We start from the raw sequence: 25,633 nt of genomic DNA, 5'->3' as shown, positions 1-25,633 counted from the left end.
TCCTTTCCTCAAAGAGCTTCTGGAGTGGATGGAGAAACAAGGTATTTATGTGTGAGAGAAACGCAAGATCTGACATTCCAGAATTAAATGTGAACAAGAACAGCCCAGAAGTGGGAAGGCAAAGAAGAAAACGGACTCCAGTGCAGAGAGGAAAGGTGTCACAGAAAAGGAGGGATGCAGGCCAACCACAGCTCCAAGTGAGGTATGAATGTGGCTTAACAGGAAAGAACATGGTGAATGGTAGGCTGGGGCCTCACTGTCCTTCTCCTGTGGCCGGTCCAGTGTGCATGTTCTGTGTCTATGCCAGAGGGCCTGGTGAGAGACAGTAGGAAGTGGTTAGGACTGTGCTGAGGGCAAGGGAGCTTTCCTTGTCCAAAGGGGAGCAGGTGCTCTCCTAAGTGTCCACATGGCAGGAACTTAGGCCCATTTTGCCAGGTCTTCTGGTTTTTGAAGAGAGGCTGGAAATCTGGCTTTTTGTATGAAATTGGGGAGCTTTTGTAACACTAAGTGAACAAACTAAACATGTCTGTGCCAATCTACAGCCAGATTGTGACTTCTGGCCTTTGCCATCCCAGCGTGCTCCTCCTACAGGGTGACATTGCCGGGCAGCCTGATATCCTTCATCTCCTGACTGGATACCAGCACTGGCTGCCTCTGTGCAGTCACCCCAGGTGCCCCAGGGGGCTCCCAAACAGATCATAGGGACCCCACTTCATCTTCAGCGAGTGAAGCCTGGGAGAGAACATTGGACTGAGGGGAAACTGCTTTCCCTGTACTAACTCGGCTGCTTGCTGACTCAGGCCAGGATTTCTGAGTGCATTTTGGGCAGCCAGGTTGGGGTGGGGGCATGGCTTTGGGGAAAAAGCAATGAATCCAAGCGTTATGGAGTCTTTCATTCCTCAGCAACAAACTCAGCAGCTTTCTTTCCAATTTAATAAGTCAAGACCCTTGTGGCTCGTACAACAAGCGTGATGACAAGTAATAATAACTCATAAGAAAAAGGAAGAAATTTTTCTTTTTTGGTCCCCCTGACTCATGCCTCTAGCATGGGAAATCTAGGCAGTGTGGCCACAAATGTTCTCTGGGGCTGGGAGGCACGAATCCAGAGATCATGCTACATGAGCCGGGGAGGCTGAGGGGTCCATCAAGGAGGAGGTGGAACCGTGGGATCCTTGGATGTTCCATGCTTCTCAAGGGCAGCATGGTGGTCAGGAACCTGGATTCTGGAGCCAGACTGCCTGGGTCCAAATGACCGCTGTGCTGCTTCCTGGCTCTGTGATCTTGAATGTTACTTAACCTCTCAGTGCCATACGCTTTTCGTCTTTAACTACAAATAATAATAACAATGATGATACCTCCCACCCAGAGTTGTGAGAATTAAAGCTGTTGTCTGTAAACCACTTAGAAGACTATCTGATACATAACTGCCATAGAAGTATTTGCTGTTATTATTATTACTATACTATATACAGAAGAAAGGATCCACCTGCCTTTTCCCACATGTAGCAAATGCCTTTGATTCACTGGGTGGGGCTCCAGCAGCAACATTATTTACAGGAGATGGAAGTTCATTGACTCTCATTAACCCAACAGGCCTCTCCTCCCCAGAAATGTGTGCATCTTCTCTCACAAGAACCCCATAAAGTAGGGGATGTATGCATTATCCCTCCGTCAGGGGGATCTCAGGGGAGTTGAGTGGCTTATTCATGGTTCCCCGTCAGCTTCACCTTTGTTGCCTTTCGGCAGCTGCTGCTGTTGGGAGTCAGTTCATCTGGAGGGTGGAGAGGTGCAATTTTTTTTATTTGTTTTTGGTGAGGAAGCTTGTTCTTGAGCTAACATCTGTGCCAGTCTTCCTCTATTTTGTATGTGGGACGTCACCACAGCATGGCTTGATGAGCAGTGTATAGGGCCACGCCTGAGATCTGAACCTGCAAACCACAGCCTGCCAAAGCGGAGTGCGTGAACTTAACCACTACACCACCGGGCTGGCCCTGAGAGGTGCTTTTTTAGGGTGATTGTGGCTTGCTGCCTACCCCTTGTCCCGCTGGGCCTGTGCCCTGGTAGAAAACAGAATGATGGCTGACCAGGTTTGGAGTGTTGTTGAAGAAGAAGAGTGGACTTCCGTGGGTGTCTGTCTAACCTGCTGGTTTTTCATCTTTATCCCCTCCTTGTGGCCCAAAGCATGGGTTAGGAGGAAGCATAGTGCCATTAGATGGACCCAGAAACACTTGCTTTGGAGCTCAGTTGTAGCCACTGACTGGCATGTGACCATAGGCAGGTAATTGTCCTTCCAGAGCTTTGTTTAGTTTCCTAAAGGGAGATCACTAGATCTGTACTAATATTGGAGCCTTGAGCTGCATGTGGCCACTGAGCACTTGAAATATGGCTCATCGAATTGAGATGTGCTGTACATGTAAAATATATAATGGTCTTTGAAGGCTTAGTGCAAAAAAAAAAAGAATGTAAACAAGTTCATTAATCATTTTTATCCACACCATGGAATATTATTCAGCAATTAAAGGGAATGAAGTATTGATGTGTGCTGCAACATGGATGAACCTTGAAAGCATTACGCCAAGTCGGAGAAGCCAGTGCCCAGAGACTCCCTGCTGCTGGATTCCATTGATATGAAATGTCCAGAGTAGGCAAATCTATAGAGACGGAAAGTAGACTAGTGGTTGCCTAGAGCTGAGCAAGGGGGTGATGGAGAGTGACTGCTCATGGGTGCAAGGTGTCTTTTTGGGGTAAGGAAAATATTCTAACATTAGATTATGATGATGGTTGCACAATTCTGTAAACACACTAAAAACCGTTTAATTGTATTCTTTAAATGAGTGAATTTTATGATGTGTAATATATATCAAAAAAGGTGATAAAATAGTTTTTATATTTATTACATGGCAAAATGATAATATTTTGGATGGATGGGTTAAGCAAAATAGATTATTAAAAGCAATTTCACCTGTTGCGTTTTACCTTTTTAATGTGTCTGCAAGAAAATATGAAATTACACGCATGGCTCACAGTGCATTTCTGTTGGACTGCACTGTGCTGCACAGTCTCGAAGGACCTTCCTAGTTGCAGAATTATATTCTTCCATGAAACGATCCCCAGGTTTGGACTTCTGATGACTCATCTGGCACCATGGCTAAAGCCCAACTTGAAAAAAGTTCCTTTGGGTCTTTTTTTAAATCATTTTCAAAAATAGGTTTTTAAAGAGAAATCCTGGAAGGAAGCTCAGAGTCACATAAGGTGAACCCGAGAGCTGGGACTGTCACTTTCTCCTGCCCGCAAGAGCCACCCAGAGCCATCTGTAACTGTGGACAGGCCTGTCTTTAAAAAATTTACAGTCCTAGCCTGAACAACGGTTTCCTCAATCCATCCTCCTCTTGGAAGGTTGACGGCAGGACCGCCACTGCCCAGAGGAGCAGGCAGGAAATCCCTGGTTGGCAAAAGGGCTTAGCAGGAGCCTGGCCAGCCTGGTGCCTGGATTCCTCACATCCTTATGGCCCAGTCGGAGACCTTGAGGGTGTCTTTTAATCCCCAAAAGGCTCAATGTCCAAACACAAACCTTGGCCGCCATCTCGCCCCCAGGGAGGGCTGAAGACATCTCGAGAAGCCTCTTTTTACTTTAGTCCTCCGGGACTTCATCGAATGCCCGTTCTCTTTCCTGCAGTTTGCTGGGAGCTGTGGGGACATTCAGAAGTGCAAGGTGCATCGCCTTGTGCAGGACCTGACTCCTGCAAGAACTGGGAATTGTCTGGGTCTATTAAAAAAGAAAAGCCCCTGGATCTGGCTTGTATTTCCCCTGTGAGGCAGTCTTTCTCCTTTGCTCCTTCCACCCGCCTTCTTGCCTGGGGCCACGAGCCCTGGCCAACCTCTGCATTCTCCAGCACCTGCGCTTGGGTAGGCCCTGTTTGTAGTGTTGTTCCTAAACTCCGTTACCTCTCCTTTTACCAGTTTTCATTTAAACAACTGGGCCAAGTGTTCACAGTCTTGGGGAGGCCCAGCTGCAAGCTCCTGGAGGCTGGCTCCCCGGGCCCACCTGTTCCCACCAGCTGTCATTTCACATCTCCTCACCGGCTGCTTCCTACACCGTGAGCTTTCTCGTCCATTTTAAAGTTTGGCAAGGGCACAGAGAACCCAGGGCTTTCCGTAAAAGCCACTTTTAACATTTCTTTAGGAAACAAGGCAAAAGCAAACTTCTTTAGTTCCTGGGGTTCTTTTGCAATAATAGTCATATTCACAGAGAATTAGTCATAGAAACAGTAATGATGAGGAAGATACAGGAGTGAACACTTCCTATAGCTTTTCCTCCGAGTGTGAGCTTTCCAGAGATCTCCGGAGAAGAATAAGCAGGCACGGAACTCGCACAGGGCCATAAAGCATGAGAGACTGAAAATGTGACCATGCCTGTGTCTTCAGGGATCAGAGTGGTTCATGGGACACTAAGTTGATCACTTGGAGGCCCCTTCTCGTCCTGGCAATAACTCACCAAAGAAAAGTGCCGTTTCACCAGAACATTCCCATTGTAACATTAGCACAGAGACAGGGCCTGTTTCACAGTTAAATGCGAGTCAGGTAAATTTTCTGGTAATAGTGCTATCCGGGGGTGGGACTGAAGATAGAGCTGCTCGAAAATAATTTGCCTTTGAGCCGAGTTATGTCATGACTGTCCCAGGAGAGGACGTATTGCAGACACGGCTTTGCTCCTGAGGGGCAGCCCTCCAAACCCCTGCGATGGGAACATAAGTCAGACTGTGGTTCTGGAAGAGGAAAGGAAACGGGTAGGCAGCTTGAGAGGTGACAAGGCATTGGATGTGCTGCCTCGAACACGCGGGTGCCTCAGGGGCGAAGGCTGCGGCATTTGCGGGCCTTGGTTCTGGAATGGGCTGCTTCCGCCCGCCGGACGCCACCTGGAGATTCTTCTCTCAACGACTGTGTTTGTAATGCACTGCCCATGGTTTCGGTGCCACATCACCCTGCTGCTGGCAGTGCAGGGCCCAAGGCCTTTCAGACATAGAGGATATGGTCTTGGGAGCAGAGCAGTGCTGCGCGGCAGCGCCCCGTCATGCTTGGCAACCAGTGGAGGTGTGATCACACAGCAGCCACGGGGACCACCCTGTCTGGAGGGGTTTCTTGTACACGTGGATTCAGCCACATAGCAATAATCTTTTTTAGATCACTTTCAGATACTATAAGGGGGATGTTATTAATATTCACATACTGCTGGGACCTTCTGCAACACTTCTCCAACACGTTATATGAAAACATTCAACCTTGCAGAAATGTGGAAAGAACGGTGCAGTGAACACTCAGATACCCACCAGCTTGATTCCACCATTAACGTCTTGCTATTTGCAGCATTCTTTTTTGCCATGGCAAAATCTCTTCATCATTCTCCCATCCTATGTCCCTTTTTTGAAAAACCAGCCTTATCCCTCTTGTGTCTCTGATGGAAACATGGAGGGGAAGATTATACAAAAACAGCAGCTTAAAGAAACTGAGGCGGGAATCCAGGTGTCCTGAGTTTAAGGCAAATAAAGACAAAGGAAAGATTCCTGAAGTGGGAGCTAGAAAGTGGGGGTGCCAGACCAGGCACTGCTACTAAAAACCTGTACCCCTGGGGGGTCACTTTTATTCTGCCAGGACAGTCCTAAGCCTGACCTTGGACTGAGTGCTGCCTGCAGTCCAAGCTTGAGACCTTCGGCAAGTCACTGGCCTTGATGCTGAGCTATCGGTTTCTCATTTGGGAAGAAGGCGGGGAACACCCACCTCCTAAGGCTGTCGCAAGATTCAGTGAGGTACTGAGATGCAATGGAAGTTCCCCAAACGATACCTGGCATGAGGTGGGCATATGCAGGGTGGCAAATACTGTAGATACAAGTACACATACACCTTTGTAGAATGCCCAGCACATAATGCTTTCAGAGGTTTTGTGTATTATGTTGCTGAAGATACATCTGTATCGTGTTTAGAAACAATAGTGGTAACAAGAGCAGTAGTTATTGTAAAGTTAAGTAAACCTGAACCTAAGACAGAGAGCCAGAGAGAAAAAAATTTCTCAGTTCACAGCCTGAGCATTGTCTGTATGCATCTGTGGAAAGAGCTGTCACCTTTGCCTCTGTAGATGCTGTAGATCCTGGTTTATTACTTGCCGTAAAAGACCGGAGCCACAAGAGCACTGTCCTCTGTGGCTCTTTGGAGAAGGCCTGAGGGGCATCATCGCTGTACAGGACACGGTTATTGGAGCTCTGCCCTCCTGTTAGGTGACTGCCTCTGGCCTGGATGGACACGCTCCTCTTACTCAGTGACTTCCTGTTTATCATCTGGCAGTAATGACAGCTCACGCCTGTCATCTGAGAGGATGGGATCAGCTTGAGTCACAGCTGCAATGTATTTCTAATTGGAAACCAAATTGGCGTGGCCCTGGAAGCAGGAGATGGCAAGGAAAGCCTTTCTCCAGCACTTCAGAGGCCTCCAACCACTCATGATTCTCATCACGTCCTTGAGGCCCCTCGTAAATCATGACACTGTTCACATCACCTTTCGTGGCTTCACTGAACTTTTCTGAGGCAAGGAATCCTCTCGGAGAGATGGGAATTTATTCCAGGGACTCCTCATCCTTTCACATCCTGCTTGTCTACTTACTGCTGTTTTGAGCTGAGGGACGTTAGAGCTGGCTGTTAAGCTGCCATGATGGGGGACAAGGGAATGAATGAGAACAGGCCAGGTGCCATCTCTCACGCTAGAGGGAGGGCAATTTGACCTGATGGATAGTGGATCCCTGAGACCGGGGACAGGAACTTTGTGACGATCTTTCACTGTATTTATAAAAAGTTTTGTGTCCAGGGAGGCTAATCTATGGAACAGTTCACATGTGTGTAGGGCCAGCTTCCAGGAAGAGGTTCATACAGCAGTAAGGTCTCATAGGTTAGAAAATTGGAGAGCAATAATGTGAGCCAACGTCTGATGTTTCTTGTGGCAATACTTGTATCTTCTTAACAAAAGGTTTGATCGGATACGTCAGTCATGACACTTCATGGTGTCAAAAATAGAAAACAATTCAAAATGCCTAAAGCATTAGGTGATTTATTGGAGGGTGTTTCTGCAGGTAGGCTGGTGTGATGAGCAGACCAGCAGTGTCATCAGGGACCCAGTTTCCTTCTCTCCTTTTCCTCCCATCCTTATGTGAGCTTCATCTCAAGGCCAGCTTCCCACATAGTGGCAAAATGACTGCAGCAGTTCCAGGCATCGCCTCCTAACACAGGAGAGAGAAATACGACATCAGCAGCTCTCTCTGGAGAGTGAGAGGCTTTCCTTCCCAGAAGCTTCCAGCAAACCTCCCCTCTCATCTCACTGACCTGAGTGGGGCCACTTGCCACTCCTGAACCAGTCCTTTTGACCATGTTAAAGTAATGACGTCCTGTCCCTGGAGCTGAGATCAGATCAAGCTGCCCCTTCTCCATAACTTCCTGCTGCTACACAGTGGGGAAGAGTGGAAGGATCTTGAGAAAAGGACCACAATGTCCATGATATCTACCATGAGGGACATTTACTAACCCCACCTACTGTGTCTCTGACCCGTCTTTCCTGGAGCGACTCATACATGATTCCAGAAGAGATGGACACACCTTTGTTCCCCAAATCCCCTGCTTCATCGCCCCTTCTCAGCTTCTGTGCGCGTGTGGGTGCATGTCCTTATGTGTGTCCTTTTTTTGACTTCCTCTCCCTTGTTTCCTACTTGCTTTACTTTTAAAAACAGTGGAAGAGGACTTTCACTTTTCTTTTTTTTGACTCCCTGTCAAAGGACTTACTGACCTTGGCTGGTGGTGGCTGTGACGGACGGTTTGGACCTCAGTGGCCTAATGTGGCTTTGGGAGAGAGATGTGGGCGGAGGGAAGAGTGTAGAGAGGCATGCAAGAAGCAAACTGCAGAGTGGGACAGGGGGCCTTCAGCTAGAAGCATGTAGCAGATCCTAAATACTGAATATTGATGATTGTTTTCAAAAAATGTTTCAAGGAGGATGTTACTGGCAGTCTGCTCTTGTCAGGACCCTAGAAGATGAACAAAGCCGGATTCCTTAGGCAAATCCCGAATCAGTAGGAACACCCTTGGAGGGCTTCACTGGGATGGGAGCCAGGGAGGTGTTACTTTCTGCCTGAAAGGTGAGAAGCAAACCTGCCCATTGCACAGGGAGCAGGGGTGGCCTGGAAGGTTCCGTGTGCGTCACCCTATCCCGGTCTGGCCATTCGTGTACTCTCTCCCTGTCTTCCCTTTCCTGTTGGTGGATCTCTGGCTTGGGACTGAAACCCGAGAGGGCATGGATCCTATCTTTCTTTCCACTCACCCCTGTTACTCTCCTATGGCTGGCTTCAGTTTCCAGCTTGGAAAGGGGCAAGCAGTGGGCCAAAGGGTAGGAAAAAGTGAGAAGAACAAGTGGCTGTGCGCTTGAATGAAAACTGCACTGCCTGTCCTCTCCTCAGGCATGTCTTCCTCATTGTGAAATATTGAGAGGATATTTTAGTTCTGGTGTCAAGCTCTGTGGTGAGGAAAGAGAAGAGGAAAGGAAAACGTTATTGGAAAATCTACATGTCCATGGCTCTGGACCAATCACATCTTCCCTCTTGCTTCAAGAGACATTGTTTCCAAGATGGGGCCAAGGTTACCTTTGGTATCTGACATCATTTGGTGTCCCTCAAGACACCCCTCAGTCCTCCTCAGGTTCCAGCTGCAGCTGCAGTGGGCAGTTCAGTGTGAGTTCAGACTCCCCTTGCAATGATAGTGCCACCTCGAACGTAGGCCATGTGTCTTCCTGTTTCTGGCCCAGGGTCTTCCCCAGTAGATGGGACCTGGCTTGGGCCACTCAAAAGCGTAGCCTGGAATTTGGGGGAGTTGTGCTCCTGGGGCAATCCTCAGCTAGTGGGCGACGGGAGCCACAGCCCTCATCCTTCAGGTGGACAATTTTGGGAGACATCCTGGATGCAGCTCCAGGCTTCCAGTGGGACCATGCCCTTGCTCTGAGCAGCAGCAGCCTGCGTAATGCCCTCTCTTACATCCGGTTTCCCTTTCCCTGTCTTGCTTTCCACTCTCCCTCCCTCCTCCTTCCTGGCATCCCCTTCGGAATAAACTACTTGCACAAAAGCCTTTGTCTCAGACTTGGCTTTTGGGAAACCCAGACCCGGACACTTCCCAACACTGCAAACACTGCGCTGCAATCTGAAGCATTACTGCAATTTCACAATGACATTTGAGGCTTTTGTTTGTTTGACTGGGCCAGCCTCTGGCCATCATCTGGCCCAGGCTGGCGGGATGTTTGGGGGGCTGTACAAAGACTCTCTCTCTCCACCACGAGGGACCAGCCTTCATCCCTTGCAGCCTGTACTTGAACCCCTTATGTCCCGTAGTCATCTTCATCCCCACGCAGTGGTGCTGGTGCTCTTACAGCTTTATTACTTTGGTTGGTAGAAGGCATCATGGCGGGATGAGGGACCTTTGTGCAGAGAGAAGAAAGAACTCTGCTCAGAAGAGCACCTGATGGACACAGTGAGGATGAAGGCAGGGAGGTTTGGGGGAGAGCCTCACTGGGTTTCTGTCTTGGATTTTACCAGACTTTATGTGGGATGGGATAAAAGGTGGAAATGTGTATCAGCTAGGGGTATCTTGGTTTCTGTTAGAGAAAGGCCATTCCCATCTGGCTCAGGTTAAGAAAGGGATACATTGCAACGTGTAATGAAAAGTTCATGATTAGTGTGGCTTCGGGTATTCAGGAGTTGAAAAGTGATGTCCTCAGGACCTGGGCTCTCTCTGCCTCTTAGTTTGGCTCTACTTGCTTTTGTGTGCTGGCTTCCTTCTTGGACTCTAAGCATCCACGCTCTCCTAGTTTCAACTGCACTGGGAGAGAGTGGGTGAGTCTCTTTCCTGGGAGTTCTGCTTTGATTGGCTTGGCTCAATTATGGTCACATCTCAGAACCAATCATCATGGCCTGCAGGATGCGGGGCTTTGATTGGCCAGGCCTTTACTGAGTGAGTGGAGCTTCACCCAGACCAGGTAAACTGGACGTGGGAGAGGGCTCACTCCCCACATGAAAATCTGAGGTTGATTCAAATTAAGGGAGAAAGGATGCTGGGAAGGAGGAGTCCAGGCATGAAACTCCAGTGTAGTTTAAAAAAAAATTACTTGCCAATGGAGATTTATTGAATCCCTCTGCTATGCAAGTACTGGGGGCCAATGACAAAAGGTTGCTGTCATCAGGTAACTTACAGTCTAATGGAGGAAATAAGAAATGTGTGTGGCTGGAATGGAACTTGTCATCTGAAGCTGTGATCTCCAAACTGTTCTTATGAACGTATATTTATTTACAAATTGTGTATAATTAATACTGTAATACACATTATGTATATGCTTATATTCTATTTAAGCCTTGTATCTAATTTTGTATTTGTAGTTTTTTCATTTTAAAAGGATCTCGACATTACATAAGCTTCAGGCCCCACAAAACCTGCATCCACCCCTGATTTTTATATACCAAGAAACATAAACTTAAGAGGAAGAAAATAAACATGAAATAAACCATTTAAAAGTATTTTATTTGTTAATAGAACAAAACAGTACAATTTTACTAAGGTATTATAGTTATTAACATTATTCCAGTCTATGAGTACTATTTTAGTGAGGACAACATGACTGCATATACTTAATGTATTTGAAAATATTAGTTCCATACTTTGAGATACAGCTATTTGAGATCTCTTTATTTTAATTTAAGGTTCAGTTTAATATTGATGCTTCATGGTTGTCCTACCTGAGATAGATAATTCACGAAGATACATAGATCCAAATGGAATAAAAGCCTCATAGGCTATACCTACTAAATCAAGATGTTACTTTTCAATTTCATGCACTAATTATGCAAAGCCTTTTGTTAACATCTTCCTATTTTTCCTGGTTTTAATTGATTAGTCATTCTACTTTTCAGAAGGTGTTGTATTTACATATTTTTAATAAATCATTCAAAACTTATCGAAACGCTTCGTGTGGAATATTTTTAATCAGGTTACATAATTCTTTGAAGTTTTAAGTTAGGAAATATAAGTGTTTTAGATTCTACTGATTTTTATCATTTTGGGGAGGCAACACAATTTTTTGATATTTGTTTTCAAAATGCTGTCTCCATAGAATGAATTTCTCTAGGAAAGTAGCTACTTTTTCACCTGGTTGTTAAAATGTCACCTTGAAGGATGTGTGTGTGTGTTTTCTGAAGAAAATATTTGCTAGGTGCGTACTTAGCTGGTGGCCACATGTCTTCTCAGAAGAGGTTAGCCATATTTGCAGCAATTGCCTTTTTGTAAGAGAGAAATACCTAGTTTATCTTTAACAGTTTTTAAAAATTATTTTCCAAAAGATAATCAGTGTACATCTATATGGTATAAAAAATTTCATGATCGTGTCCCCATCTCATTTCAAAACAGTGTAGAGATTTTACTGTCTCAAATAATAGCTGCCAATCTGCTTCACTGAGCCTGTGTAGAGTGCACTAGATTGTGATCCTCTGAAAGAAGTGAACTAGGAAGAGCTCCCTGTCCATCCTGCACTCTTCCTTCAGGCCCCTCACCTACCGTGGGGGACAATGCCCTTCTGTTACATTAATTATGGAATATGCTGGCCTGTGGGTACTACTGTCAGCCTGTGTTTTAAATATTAAATAAATGTATATCTTTCTTATTTTTAGATCGGCATGTGATACACATGTGAAAGTTCTAATGTTTCTTTCCACTGTTCAATAAGTCATGTGGCCCATCCCCCGGGAGTCTGAAGGATGGGGAAAGATGTCCCATGGGACCCTACCAGCCTTTGATCAGATGACTCTACCTAGATTTAAAAAAAAAAGACTTACAGTCCAAGCTCAAGAGACTTTAGAGCTTGGATCATGCATGCATTTCAATTTTTATATGCAGCAACTGAGATAAAGTGATTCAACTTCTCCCACAGCCCAAAGCTAGTGACTGATCTGGTGCTAGAATCCTGTCACCAAATGCCAAGACGGCGAATTCCTATGCCATAAGCCCTGCTACCTTCTCTTATGGATCTCACATGATTTCTTGATCAACTTGAGCTGTCTTTGCTTTAAATCCTGATTGGGGATGCTTCTCTGCCACAGAGTAAGGTCACTATACCTCTTTGTCTAAGAGGGCTCGGGGCTGGGTTTTAGTATGGATGACTCTTTCCATTCTCCTCCACCAGTACTGTTGGTTGTCTCCCTTCTTCTCAAAGAAGGAAGCTAAAACAGAACAAAAACCAGACAAGCCCATCTTCTTCCTTGTCTCATCAGAATCTATGATCACCTCTATCTCAAGGCCATTGCCTTTTCCTCTGTCTCCCCTTGTCCCTGCAGTGTGCTGACAGAATTGGTGTTCTGCCTTGGTCCTTGACCTTGGAACAGGGACATCCTACTTATGAGATAAGGCAACCTTTAGTCACAAGCCACATGTGGCTATTTAAATTTAAATTTACATTAATTAAAATGAAATAAAATCAGAAATTCTATTTCCCAGTTGCACTAGCCACATTTAAAGTGAATAATAGCCAATGTGGCTGGTGGCTACCATATTGGACAGCGCCAGTCTAAGACATTCCCATCACTGCAGAAAGTTCCTTTCAATGGCACAGATCTAGATGGACCACAGTGATATTTGGGGTTTTCTGCCTTTTAAAATGTGGAAAATTATCTTAGGAGCATTTCAGGTGCTTGAAGGAGTATGTCTCCACTTAATTTCCCAGAGTTCCCCTGTCTGGAAGGTGATTTCAGTTTTGGAGCCAGGGATCTGTATTATACTCATTGAATTGAGGGTGCACCTTTGCCATCTGCCCCCGTTTTCCTCCCTATTTCTCCCTTCTGTCTACTCTTATCACCCCTGAAAGCTGTCTTTGTTGTGAGACCCATTACTCAGCCACCACCAACACAGAATTTTGAGCTGAATTGGCTTCCTGTCTTTGTGCTGTGGGATAATAGGAGCAGGTCAGGTATTGGCTGACACGATGCCCCCTACTGCCTGAGAAACGTGGGTCATTTCATTTCCCATCGTCAGGTGCAGTGGGCATTCGATTTTAGTATTTGCTCCTGAGCGCTGTATAGTAATCAGTGAGACGCAGCAGGCGCTCGCTTTCGACAGGGGTTAACTGTAGGTCTGCAGAGTTATTACATGAAGAGAAGAAAGACTCTCTCACCTTCATCCTCTTTCTCCTGCCGGATGGAACCCACAACCTGTCAGAGCTTCATCCTCTTCACTTCCATTGGGGGCTACTCTGTCCCACCCAATTGGGGGTCTCTGGGGTTGCTTGGACTGCAGAATGCACTGCCTGGGACACTTGCAGTGTCCTTTCTGAAACACAGCCCAGTTGGGGCTCACATTTGTATGTGGAGACTCAGACCCTGTTATTCATGCATGCTTTCATTTAAAAGTGTGTAATGGAGTCTCGTTTCTCAGAGTGCTACTTGCATCAGCAGCACAGGCGTCCACTGGGAACTTGTTAGAAGTGCAGAATCTTAGAGCCTGCTCCAGGCCTACTTAATCAGAATCTGCATTTTAACAAGGTCCCCAGGTGATGTGATAGCCATGCACAGTAGAGTTTGAGAAGAAATCCCATGTTGGATGTTGTATGTGTGTGTGAGATATTGATGGAGAGAAGAGTCTAGAAGAGAGGAGAGAGAGGAGAAGGGTCCTCTTGCCCTCTTCCAGATGGGGCCAGTCGGGAGACACCTCCATGGGGAGACCTGAACTTGGAACTGCCCAGGACGTCAAGGGGCAGAGAGGTGGCAGGAGAGCCTTCCAGGTGCAGCAGAGGGCGGGGGCGGGAGCCCGAGAAGCAGCACCGAGTCCTGGGGCTGACATGGGCCCTGACATGTTTCCAGATCATCAGGAGGAAGACAGGCTCTGAGGAGGGCAGCTGCCGGGGTCGTGAGGAAAATGGGACTGCTCTGAGAAGAGAAAGCTCTGACCCCAGGCTGCTGCCACCTGATCTTCTCAGGCCTTTCAAAGGAGTTTGAAAAGGGAGCCGGGACGAGGCAGAGGTGGGAGGAATGTGTCAGGGCGGCCAGACAGCACTGCAGATGCCGGGCCCCATCTCTCACAGGGGCTGAGGTGTGCTCAGCGGGGGGCCTTTCTGGCCCCTGGGAATGTTGAGGGTCCCTGCATTTTGAGCTTCAGAGATGGAGAGATCGAGCTGAGCACTGTCCTGGGAACTTTGAAGGCACACGACAATGTCTGTGAACGAGTTAGGAATGAAATAGTTGTGTGGTGTAGTGGAGCTTCTTGAACTTCGGAGTCCCCTGTGGAAATGCAGAGTCTCAGGCATGGGTCTGAGGTGGGCCCTGGATTCTGCGCTTCTGACAAGCTCGCAGGTGATGCTGACGTGGCTGGTCCAGGGACCATGCTTTGAGTAGCAAGACTGTAAAGCAAACGGTTTTGTCCAGGAACCCAGAAAACCTGGATTCTGGTTCAGGTTTGCCACCAAAATTCCCAGGCTTATCATGTAAACATGACCCCCCAGTCAAGGGGCACGACACCTGAGGGTGGTGTGGAATCGCCTGGGGATCTTTCCTGGAGATTCAGCTCTTCCCTCTTCCCTGGGGGATCCTGTGAGTACTGCCCAGTCCCAGCCAGGTGGTGGCTCGAGTGAAACACTCTGACACTGTGACTATCGAGCTTCCACCGAGTTTCAGGCCAGAGAGACACAACGCAGAGGAAACACAAGCAAGAGCAATCCAATAACGACAGTCAGGTTATGATTCCATCTGTGATGTGTGCTCTGAAGGAGAAGTAGCTCCTTCTCTGGGAGTCTGTGATGAGGGGGGTCCTGGAGGGTCAGGGAAGGCTGCCTGGAGGAGGGGCTTCCCACCGGAAGCAGCACGGGGCTATGTGGGCTCCCTCACCTTTGCCGCAGTCTCATGTCCAGACCTGCCTTGTTGTGCTCAACAGCCACGGCAGAATCTGCACTTGGGGCCAGTTCAGACTCTTGGCTCATGCCTTTGGGCTGGGTTCTTTGGGCAGTCCCTTGTTCCCAAGGCCACTCTTGCAGGGGTTCAGCCAGCCTGTCCCATCCCATGCCCAGCCTCTGCGTGCTGCGCAGCAGTGGGCGTCAGGAGGGAAGGGAAGCCGGGGATTTGGGCCGGGAGTAGAGGTCGCCGGGGCTCCTTTTTCTCCTCCTGTGGGTGAGACTGCACGGGGGCTCATAATGGGCCCCGTCTCCCTGGATGCAGAACACACCTGAATGCCACACGTCCTACAGCAGAACCTGGAGCCCCAGCAGCCCGCTCTGTGCTCCCACCCTTCCTTTCTCCATCCAAGGCCCCTGCTTGCCCCCGCCCTTAGCCCAGCAGCGGTGGGCAGGGCCCCTTCCTTCCTCCATCCTGCAGTCTCCCTTTGCATGTCACGCGAGACAGCTGCCCCTCAGGGCCTGGGAGCAGCAGCTCAGACTCCAGTGTGCTCTGTGTGGATTCCAGCTCCATTGGCCTGAGAGCCTGCATTTTTTTTTTTTTAAAGATTGGTACCTGAGCTAACAGCTGTTGCCAGTCTTTTTTTTCCTTCTTCTTCCCAGAACCCCCCAGTACATAGTTGTATATTGTAGTTGTGGTCATCTGGTTCTGCTATGAAGGACACTGCCTCAGCATGGCCTGACGAGTGGTACTGTGTCTGCACCCGGGATCCAAACCGGCGAAACCCTGGGCTGCCAAAGTGAGCGCGCAAACCCAACCACTGGTCTATGGGCTGGCCCCCTTTGTTTTTTTGAGCCTGCATTTCTAAGCAGCCCGAGGACGCCCATGCTGCTGCTGACTGACCACTCTGTGTAGGAGGCCTCCAGAGGACAGGGCATGAGTGGAAGTGTCTGCTTCGCTGGGCCGTGGCTTGGGGTTACTGTATTCCTCTTCCCCTCTGAGTGGAACGGAGGCCCATCCAATGAACTGAGAAATCTCTACTTTCAAAGAAGTTTTCTTCTTGAAGTAGAGGTGTTGTGCCTTGATACGGGGCTAGGTTTAAGTTCAGCATGCAGGCCGCTGCCTGGGATTGCCATGGCTTAGTTGGAGTGCATGAGAAGGAGCACTTGACCCAGCCACTGGGTGCTGAGTCCCCCGCCCACTGGACAGGGCGTGTAAATGGCTAGAGAGAGACATCCTGTGGGATCCGTGGCTTCCCTGCAGCTCTGAGTTCCCTGGAGCTGTCCTTCTCTGTCTTTCTGGAAGCTTTGAGGCAGTGCACAGTCTCTTCAGCCTCTGGCCTCTTCCTCTCCTGGTGGGTTTGGAGAGCTTGCAACCTCCCCATAGTTTGTGCTCCTTTCCTAGGACCAAGAACAGTGCAGGGACACGCTCTTCTTTCAGCTGGAAAATCTGTGTGAAAATCCACATGCAGAAAGCCAGCGCTTCCAGTGCTCCCCCTCTTGACCCACAGAGGGTGAGAACCACCAGGCTCACCCTCATGAGACCCCTGGGGTGGGGTCAGGAAGGGGGCCATTTGGAGAGTGGTGCAGGGGGTACAGCTTCGCCCCTGCTCACTGAGTCTGCAGAAGGCGGTCTGCTGGCTGTGGGCTTATGCAAACCCGACCTTCAACCCCAGGGTGAAGACCCGGGGCGCACAGAGTGGAGACAGCTGTGTAAACTACAGGGTGGGGTATTTATAGCCTCGGTGAGGAGCTGAGCCAGCCTGGAGAGCCGGAGGCAGTCACTGCGGCCATTGGCTCTGTCTCTTGTTCTGTTCACTGGGTTTTGGGACATTCCTCCTTCATTGTTGACTCAGACATTCCAAGACTCAGTTTCCTCATCTGCAAATGGGGGACTTTTGCCCTGATTCTTGGGGTGTTTCAGAATGGTGACTCTCTCCATCTCAGTTTTCGAGAAGAAATGCAGTATTCCAGTTCTCTGGGAGGGGAGAGTTAACACGACCTCTTAAAGTAAGCCTGCTGACCCATGAGGCCACTTCCCCTGGGCTCCCGGAGCTCTGGGACAAGGTGGGAATTGCATACCTGGGCTTTGGAGTCAGATTTGGGCTTGAGTCCAGGCTCGGCCACTTAACCCCCTCAGCAACAGCAGCAAGATGGTCAAAAGTCCCTGTGAGGGCATGGAGTGAGAGGGTGCAGGAAGGCTGCTTGGCACATAGGCAAGGGGCATGTGAGATACTTACGATGATGCTCTGGCAAACCCACCCACTGCTGCCTGTCCACATGTCTGAAGGAGGTAATGCCCTCCTCAGAGAGCAGACAGCCCCATCTCTCCGCTGGGCCTAGGACCAGGACTTAGGAAGGGTACAAGCCCTGTGGGACAGGGGTGCACACAGGAGAAAGTGTGTTAGTCTCAGGGTGAAGGCTGGGACTTGGGACACCCAAGAAAATCCATTATTGGTGTCAGAAATCCTTGGGCTCAAGTGCCTGTCACAGGGAGGAAGAAGGGGATGAGGGGAGAGAGAGAGGGAGGGGGAGAGAGCACTAAGCAGAGCAGGAGAGGGGAGCATACAGCTCTGTAATGGAAACTTGGCACCCAGCCTCCACTTTCTTTCCTTCCTTAGTGCATGTGGCTTGAGTCTCGCTTGAGAACTTCTTCCCCTTCCAGCAGGCACCCTGCGCTATCTCCATGGCCCACTCCTGTCCCCCCCTTCTCAGAGTGTGCAGTCACACACGCTGCCTCAGCTGATGACATGTGACATGTGAGCCTGCTGCCTCTCTCTTCATGCTCCTCCACCCCCTCCGCTGACTAATTAGGCCAACATGCAACTTCCAGGGCCCAGCAGATGGGGAGCCAAGAATGCAGTGGACAGGGGCCAAGTGTTTTTGTTGACATTGCTCAAGTGTAGCTTTGCGGAGCAGTCTCTGCTGTAGCAGAGAAGTCCAAGGAACCTGGGAGGTGAGTGAGGGGAAAGCAGTGAAAACACCAAGTATGGGCACCTCTCCAAGTCCCCTTTGCCACTTTCTGCCCCTCCTCCCTCAATCCAAGAATGTAACCCTTCATGTCATGACCAATGTCTCTGAGAAACCCATACTGAGCTGAGTGTGCATCCAATTGGATTTTAGAACCATTATCTTTTTTGTTTGTGATGCCTTCATGGGGTGATGCTCGTGCCCCATCACTGTTCCTAATAGTTTCTGGGGAAACAATCTTCTTGGAAATAGGTCCAGTGAAACTGTCTTCACCCCTCACCTATTTATAAGGTGCAGGCTTCATTGTTGATCTGCCTTACTATAGCTGAATAATGCAGCCAGATGGATTTCATCCTCTCCAGGCATCCACCAGGAATGTGGCCTTTGGGGTCACCAAACCTGGGTTCAAATCCCCATTCTCTCCCTCTTTGCTCACTGCGTGACCTTGGGAAAATCTTTCAACGTCTTTGTGCTTTGGTTTCCTTATTTGCAAATGGAGCTAATACTTCAAAATAACACTGTTGTTAAGATGAAACATGGTGAAGAATGGAATGTTGTTCGTACATCACAGACACTCAGTAAGTGGAGGGTGTGCTAAAAATGGAATGGTGGCTCTGGACTGGCTCTGATTGTAGACAAACCACTTCTACTCTGACTTATTTACTCCAAAGGTAAGTTGACTCCAGAACCAACTGCCCCTTCCTACCTCACCAGGAATCATGTGAGGACAAATGAAGTGGGTATAATCTTGTCACCTTTGGTTCTCAGTGGGCAGTAAGGGAATGCAATGCTTTGCTTTCATCCTTCTTATTTTCTCAGACACTGGTCTCTGCATTAGTGTAATCAGTGGTCAAATATATTTTTGTTGAGATAAAAGTTTGTAGGTTTTAGAATACAGAGGTGCTGCCTTAATAGTGTCTAATTCCTGAAGATATTGAATCAGTATGTTAAAAAAATCCTCTAATTTTCTGCTACAATAGCTGGCTTTATTTTTACATCTCTTAATTGGTATCAGCTTTTCTCTCAGAATTACAGAGTCATGGAAACTTGGCCTACGAAAGAACTTTGGAAGTCATTGGAAGGGACGCTCTTGCTTCTTTGCAGATCTTTGGAGTCTTCCTGAACATTAGGATTGCAGGACCAGAAAGCACTTTTCTTTGACCCAGAATACAAGAACAGCAGAATGGCCAATCTTTTGGCTCATACTACACCCTATCTTTGGATCCCATGCAGGCTGGCGGATACCATTGGTGTCCTGCCTACGTCACTGTGTTCTTACCCCTTCAGCGCACACTGGCACTGTCCAACTTGAAGCACCTACATCTCACTGTCTAAGTCCTTTTTCTGGACACCAGAGCCCACATTGGACACCTGTGTGGCAGGTTGGAAGTACCAAGGAACTAACATTGCCTGGGAATAGACTTCGACCAATGGTAGACCAGGAGTAGGTGGATAAATACCCCAGCTCCCTCACTCCTTGGGTATCTGAGATGCATGTCTACACTGGCCCAAGAGCTTTCCAGAGGGATCAAGCTCTGGTTTACTCATTTTGGTAACAGGCTTGAAATGCGCCCTCTACCGGCTGACTCTCTTTCCCTGTCCCATTTCTGTCTTCCCCCGTGGGTGCTCCCTGGCATCACCCCACCTTCCCATATAAACCACCTTTGCTTAATCCTCATCTCAGGAGCTGCTTCTGCAGAAACTCAGCCTGAGACAAATGAGATGTCTTTCTTCATACTTTTAGATCATTTATGATAATATGGTGTTATATTCACATTTTAGGGCTAGTTGTTTGATTTTAAGGCAACTGACCTTATTGTTTCTTTGTGAATTTTTGAAATTTTTTTCTCTGCTTGTCATCATTCTTAATCCTAAGAATTAACATTCAGGTTAACGTGACTACAAAAATCCCTTGTTTTAACCTTGAATTATCTTGATATTGTCCTCACAATTTTGGCTAAACCATATTTGTGGCTACCGTGTAAGTTTTTGTAGTTCAGAGTCTAAAGTTGTTATTTATTCTAGGTATGCTCTACCTTCTGTATTTTCTACAGGGGAAATGAATTTAGGGCTGTCCTGGCTAATATGCATAAGTTGTAATTTAATCTTCATAATTTTACATTGGAGAGCACTTTCCATTTGACTGAGGAAGACCTTAATCCATGAGCTGCTGATGTTACAGATGTCCTATTGGCTTGGGTGAAAGGCCCTTGACAAGCATTGTGATTTCCAGAAACTTCCATGAGTCTCACTTTATCCATCAACAAAGTGGGAATAATTATTTTGATATGTGCTTACTGAGCATCTGCTGTGAGTTAGCAGTGATTAGGTGTTGGAGAGTCAACATTGGACAAAGCAGACAATGTCCGTGCTGCCTCTTTTTTTCCCTGAGTGGTGTCATAAGGTTCAGATTCAATAATGAGGATGAAATCATTTGGGAAACTGTGAATCACCATGGAAACAGAGGAACGGGTATGATGACCTTCAGAATGGGTATGATTGACCTTTGGCTCATCATCAACCATTTTAGAACACCATGTTGATGTGGCTGGGTGGGTGATCTGGCCTTTTAAGAAGGCCACTGGGCCTGTGAATGAGGCCCTTGTCTTTGTATTTAAATACGTTTTTTGACCACAGCAACTCTGGACACTCAAGAGGTAGCCATCGCCTCATGCCACGTCTTTCTGTAGTGCCAAGCCACTAGGAAGAGCCATCTTTGCTTGTTGTTCTCATCTCCCAGTGACCCCATGATGTCCAGCTCTGTCATTTCCTTGCCTTTGTCTTACTTGATTTGTTCATGGTGATGAAGGCTATTGGTCACTTTTTCTTTTTTGAAATTCTCTTTCTGCTACCATCTGTGACACCATTTCTCCGGCTCTTTTTCTCCCTTTCATGATCCTTTGCTGAATTCCTTTGCTCTGCTTGTTCTCTGAAGGGATGTTGAGTTCCCCATGATTGCTTCTCCCATTCTGTTCTCTTTAGTCCCTTTCCCCCCTGCTCCGGGAGACTCCATCCTTAATGTCTAATACCCTGCCCTGTTTGTTTATGACTCCCCAGATGCTCTCTGTAGCTTAGCTGTCTCCCCTGAGGTATCTCCCCCACATTTACACAGGCCACGCACCTCCCTTTTGATTCTCCACAGACACTTCAAACCTAACATGTCCTTGACACAGTCTCCCCTCCAGGGTGCTCTTCAGTCTCTGTTCTTTCTTCTGGCACTTCATCCCTACAGTCTTCTCGGCTGGAGACCTCAACACTGTTATGTGCTCATCCCCTGATGAGCATTCAGTGGTTTACTTTTTCCTTGTTCATGCTTTTATCTTGTTTATTGAAACTTGCTATGTTGTATTCACTGGGCCTAGCTTCTGGGGATGTTGAAATGGTGTCTTAGCTGGGGCAACCCCCAGAGGCAGATCTTGAACATGTGTTCAATTGCAGATTGTTTATTTGGGAGGTGGTTCAAGGAAATACTGGTACGGAAGTAGATGCTGGTGGGCTGGAGCCAGTCATACTGACCTAGTGGAACTAATTGTCCCTATCTCTTCCCAAATCCCTGTTCAGTGAGGTCATATTGGTAGCTTAAAATTGGCCATAATAGGAATATTTACACCACGGGAATTGGCCAATGGCTACAAACCAGGACGTTTCCCCCCAGAGAGTTTATTGTTAAACATTTCTCAGCATGTCATTGGGAGTGAGAAATTAAGACAGGGAAGGACAGCAGCCAATAAAGTGTGTTTCATCAGGAGAGTTACGCTGTAAACAACTGGAGCATAATCCCAGTTTGATTTGGTGAGCTGAGATTTGGAAAACTCTGGAATCTATTTTAGAATACAGTAGTCCCCCTTATCTGGGAGTGATATGTTTCAAGACCCCCAGTGGATGCCTGAAACCCACATATAGTACAGAACCCTTTTATACTTTTTTTTCCCTGTAAATACATCCCTATGATAAAGATTACTTTATAAACTAGGCACAGTAAGACATTAACAACAATAGCTTCTCTTTGGCGTATGTGAATTGCCTACATCACTACTCTTGTGCTTTGGGGCCATTATCCTTGAACACGAGCACCGCAGTACTGCGACAGTTGGTCTGATAACCGAGATGGCTGCGACTAACAGAGGGGAGTGTATCCAGCCTGGATACACTGGACAAAGGAATGATTCACTTTCTGGACGGGACAGGTCGGGGCTGTGCAAGATTTCATCACGTTACTCAGAAGAGCGCACACTTTAAAACTTACGGATTGTTTGTTTTCGGAATTTTCCATTTAATATTTCTGGACCATGGTGGACTGTAGGTAACTGAAAGTGCAGCAGGTGGAACTGTGGATGAGGGGGCACTGCTGTACACCCCTCCAGGTCATCCCACTGGAGCAGGGAGGTATTGGTATACCACTTCTGCTAGGCACTGGCTGAGGGCTGCCTCATTGGGCCCAGTGGGACCCAGTAGCCAGAGGAAGCCCCCAGGCAGTTAGCGGCAGGTTGGGTGAACTGCAGTGGTAAGGCCTATGGGGGCCTAGGTGGGGCTGAGCAAATGGTGGCTGATTAGGACACTAGGCACCCAGTTTGGTATGGCCAAAACTCAGCTGTTAGTGATGTGTGGTTATGATCTTTTTCTCCCCAGACCTCGACTTCATGGACCTCATAGGGGAGGACAGACAGTGGACAGTGGGGAGGAAGTTAATGCAGGTGAACGACACTCTGACTTCAGAAGATGCAGGACTCCGGAGCAGCAAGAACTGCACTGAGCCAGGTAACAGCGACCGCTGTGCTGTGGGCAGTGGCTGCCGTTTTCTCTGATTGTAGCTAAGGAAGAGCTGGATGCTGTGGTTTTCCCTTGAGTTCTAAGCCAGAGAGACATTAAGGACATTTAGGGCAGGTGTCTAAGAAACAGAGGCGAGAGCCCTGGGGACTACTCAGGTGTGTTTCTACCTCTGTATTCTTTTTCTAGGGCAGTCGGGAAAAAGGTAAGTCAAAGTCAGCGGCACTCCTGATTCCGTACTGATACAAACTGGGATGCTGTGCCATCAAGTGGGAAACGGAGTCAGGAGCAGGATGGGTGAGGAGGTTCTGGGGCCGTTTTCCCTTTGAGCCCTGGAAGCCTCTCTGCCTGGTTTTTAATCAGGAGCCTTGTTTTGGTTACAGTAAAGGCACAGGGCTTGAACCAGCTTCTCACCTGTGATGTTGCTCTTTTCTTGGAAGGAGTGAATGTTCATTTGTCAGCTGTTATATTTGATGCCTATTGTGGCTTTTCTCAGGGAGATACGGAACGTTTTATCTCTAATGTTACTGAATTTAAAGAGAAAACAAACATAAAGGGAATCGAGGGCACTAGGAATCATCGAGACTCAGTTCACTAAGTCTCAGGAAACGACAGGTACGCTGGATGGATGAGGGCCCTGCTGGTTTAGACCAGGGGTCGGCAAACTTGTCCTGGAAAGGACCAGACAGTAAATATTTGGGGCTTTGCAGGCTATATACCATGTCTATAGTATATTAAAAAAACTTTTTATAACCCTTTAAACATTTAAAAACCATTCTTAGCTCACAGACTGTATACAGATGGCTGTGGGATGGATTAGGCCTGTGGCCACACTTCACCAGCCCTGGCTTGGACTTCTCAGCTCTCTGGGACCTCCTTCCTACCTGGTGGGGACTTGGGCCTCACATGTGCCCCCTTTAAAGGCCCAGGAGCTCGACAACTTGTGGATCCTACATCGAAAGGCCTGCCTGAGTTTTAGTGTCATCCTTGAAGAACATAAACCATGATCATTACAGCCCAAAGAACATTAAAACTTTGAGTGCAGACGGTGTTTTGTGAAGCTATGTGTCTGCTTTTTTTGGGGGGGAAGTTGGATAGGTACCCTTCCCCACCATACTGAGAATCCAACAATCAGCTCCCAAGCAGAGATGGAAAGAATTAAAAATAGATTACCCTCCAGCCTCCTGCAAAGAAAAACAACCCCACAATCCTACATAATCTGTATTCCTCAAGCTGGAGAATTCAAGGGTTACTGTGCTGTTATTAAATGCTCTGAAGGAGCACTCTTGAAGCCCATGGGCAGCGACATGAACTAGAAATGAAAATGGCGTGATGAGTGTGAGCGCCCCAGTGAGCGGACAGAGCCGCGTGTGTCTGAGAGCCGTGCGTTTATGGAGAACTGGCCTGAAAGGGAGTGGCAGGAAAGGTGCGGGTCATTGCTGTGCCAAGAACTCTGCTGCTGATCTGCTCTTACAGCCAAATAGTTTTCAACACCTTTCTGCAACTGATGGCCAGAAAATGACTAGGATGTTAGAAGACAGAAAATACAGTATTAGGGAGCCCAGCCGTCACCTTTGGTGGGAAAGAGTGGAGTCAGATCTGATACCATGACCATCTCTGGGATTCTGGGTTCGGCCACACACAGGACCCATAGTGATGGAGGGCTTCTGCTCCCTGTTGTTGGGGTTGTGTTTTGGGGGAGGTGGTGCCATCTCTCTGTGAGTGGCATTGCTCACTCAAGGTGCCAGGAAATGGAGTAACAGGTATAGAAGAATCAAGCACATTAAAAGTCATTGCAAGAGAGGAATTGACTCACCTCTGCGGTAGAAGAGATGTCCAGGTAAAAAGAGCAGAAGCCCAGTGCCCAGTGATGTTGGCAGGGAGGGCACAGGGAGAGGGAGGAGAGAAAGGGCTTCAGGAGGACCACGGAGGAGCCAATGAGAGCTCGTCCTGCTGCAGAGAGCTGGTCTGAGAAGAATAAGGACCCGGGAGGGGCATTCTTGATTTCCTCATGTGTGAACTCTGGGAACTGGGCTTGACTTCTGGGGCCCTTGGCTCTGAACCACATTCTATAAGGAAGATGATCCTGCCTGAAACAGGAAGGGTCCTGTTCAAATCCCAGCACAGCAAGGATCTCCCTGGAGCTTCTGTCCTTCCTAAGCCTACTTTGACCACGCAACGCTGCAGACCATTCTGTTCTCTGAATGTTTTTGGCACAAAACATTTCCAACTATGCTGTCCAATATGGGCATTCAGTGGCAACTTAAATTCAAATTAATTCAAATTAAATACAATTAAAAATTCAGATTCCCAGTTGCACTAGCCACATGTCAAATACCTGATCGCTGCATGTGGCTAGTGGCTACCACATCGGGTGGCACAGATCCTAGAACAGTTCCTCATCTCCAGAAGCTCTATTGGACAGGCAGGTGTAGGTCGAACTTCCATTTGTCTTTGGACATATCTCCTGATTTTTTAGCTCAGTTGCAAACATCTCAAGGATGCAGAGTAGATATGTAAATCTGAGGGCACCATCTCTTACCAGGGTCTTGGGGTCACACCCACCTGGATTTGAATCCCAGCTTAGAAGCTTGGAAGCTGTGGGCTTTGTGCAAAATGGTCAGGTTCTCTAAGCCTCTGTCTGCTTCTCTGCGAAACTGAGATAATCATTCTGACCTTTCACGACTGCTGTGAGAATTGGTAATGAGGTAATAAAATCGGAACAGCTTAGTGCCCTGTGTGGGGTAGCTTACTCGTGAATTTCCCGCTGTCTGCGGGGGGTGCCCACCCTTCCGTTACAGGGGGGTCGTGGAGCTGCACGCTCCAGCACCTGCTCACCGGAATGGGCAGATACGGCCTGCCTGGTCTCGTCAGCAGGCTCCTTCCTCAGGGGGCCCAGGTCCTGGCGGTCAGCGAGCTGGCCAGAGAGGCTCAACCACCCTCTTCTAGCACAGGAAGCTT

At 47.9% G+C, this 25,633-nt stretch overlaps 1 protein-coding gene across 2 annotated transcripts in view; it reads left to right on the top strand.

The window, feature by feature from the left end:
- SLC24A3 (solute carrier family 24 member 3) overlaps positions 1–25,633 on the top strand; it is a 457,448-nt gene that overhangs the window by 40,508 nt on the left and 391,307 nt on the right. The window contains exon 2 of one of the 2 annotated variants that reach the window (XM_014855848.3): positions 22,535–22,663. The exons of the other annotated variant lie outside the window; for it this stretch is intronic. Coding sequence (XP_014711334.3) covers positions 22,535–22,663 — 129 coding nt within the window. The remainder of the gene's footprint in view (positions 1–22,534; positions 22,664–25,633) is intronic. 2 annotated transcript variants of the gene reach the window in all.

Source organism: Equus asinus, chromosome 15, assembly GCF_041296235.1.
Source record: "Equus asinus isolate D_3611 breed Donkey chromosome 15, EquAss-T2T_v2, whole genome shotgun sequence".
NCBI classification, from domain to species: Eukaryota; Metazoa; Chordata; class Mammalia; order Perissodactyla; family Equidae; genus Equus; species Equus asinus.
The sequence above is the reverse complement of the archived record's forward strand: the minus strand, read 5'-3'. Positions and strand labels throughout refer to the sequence as shown.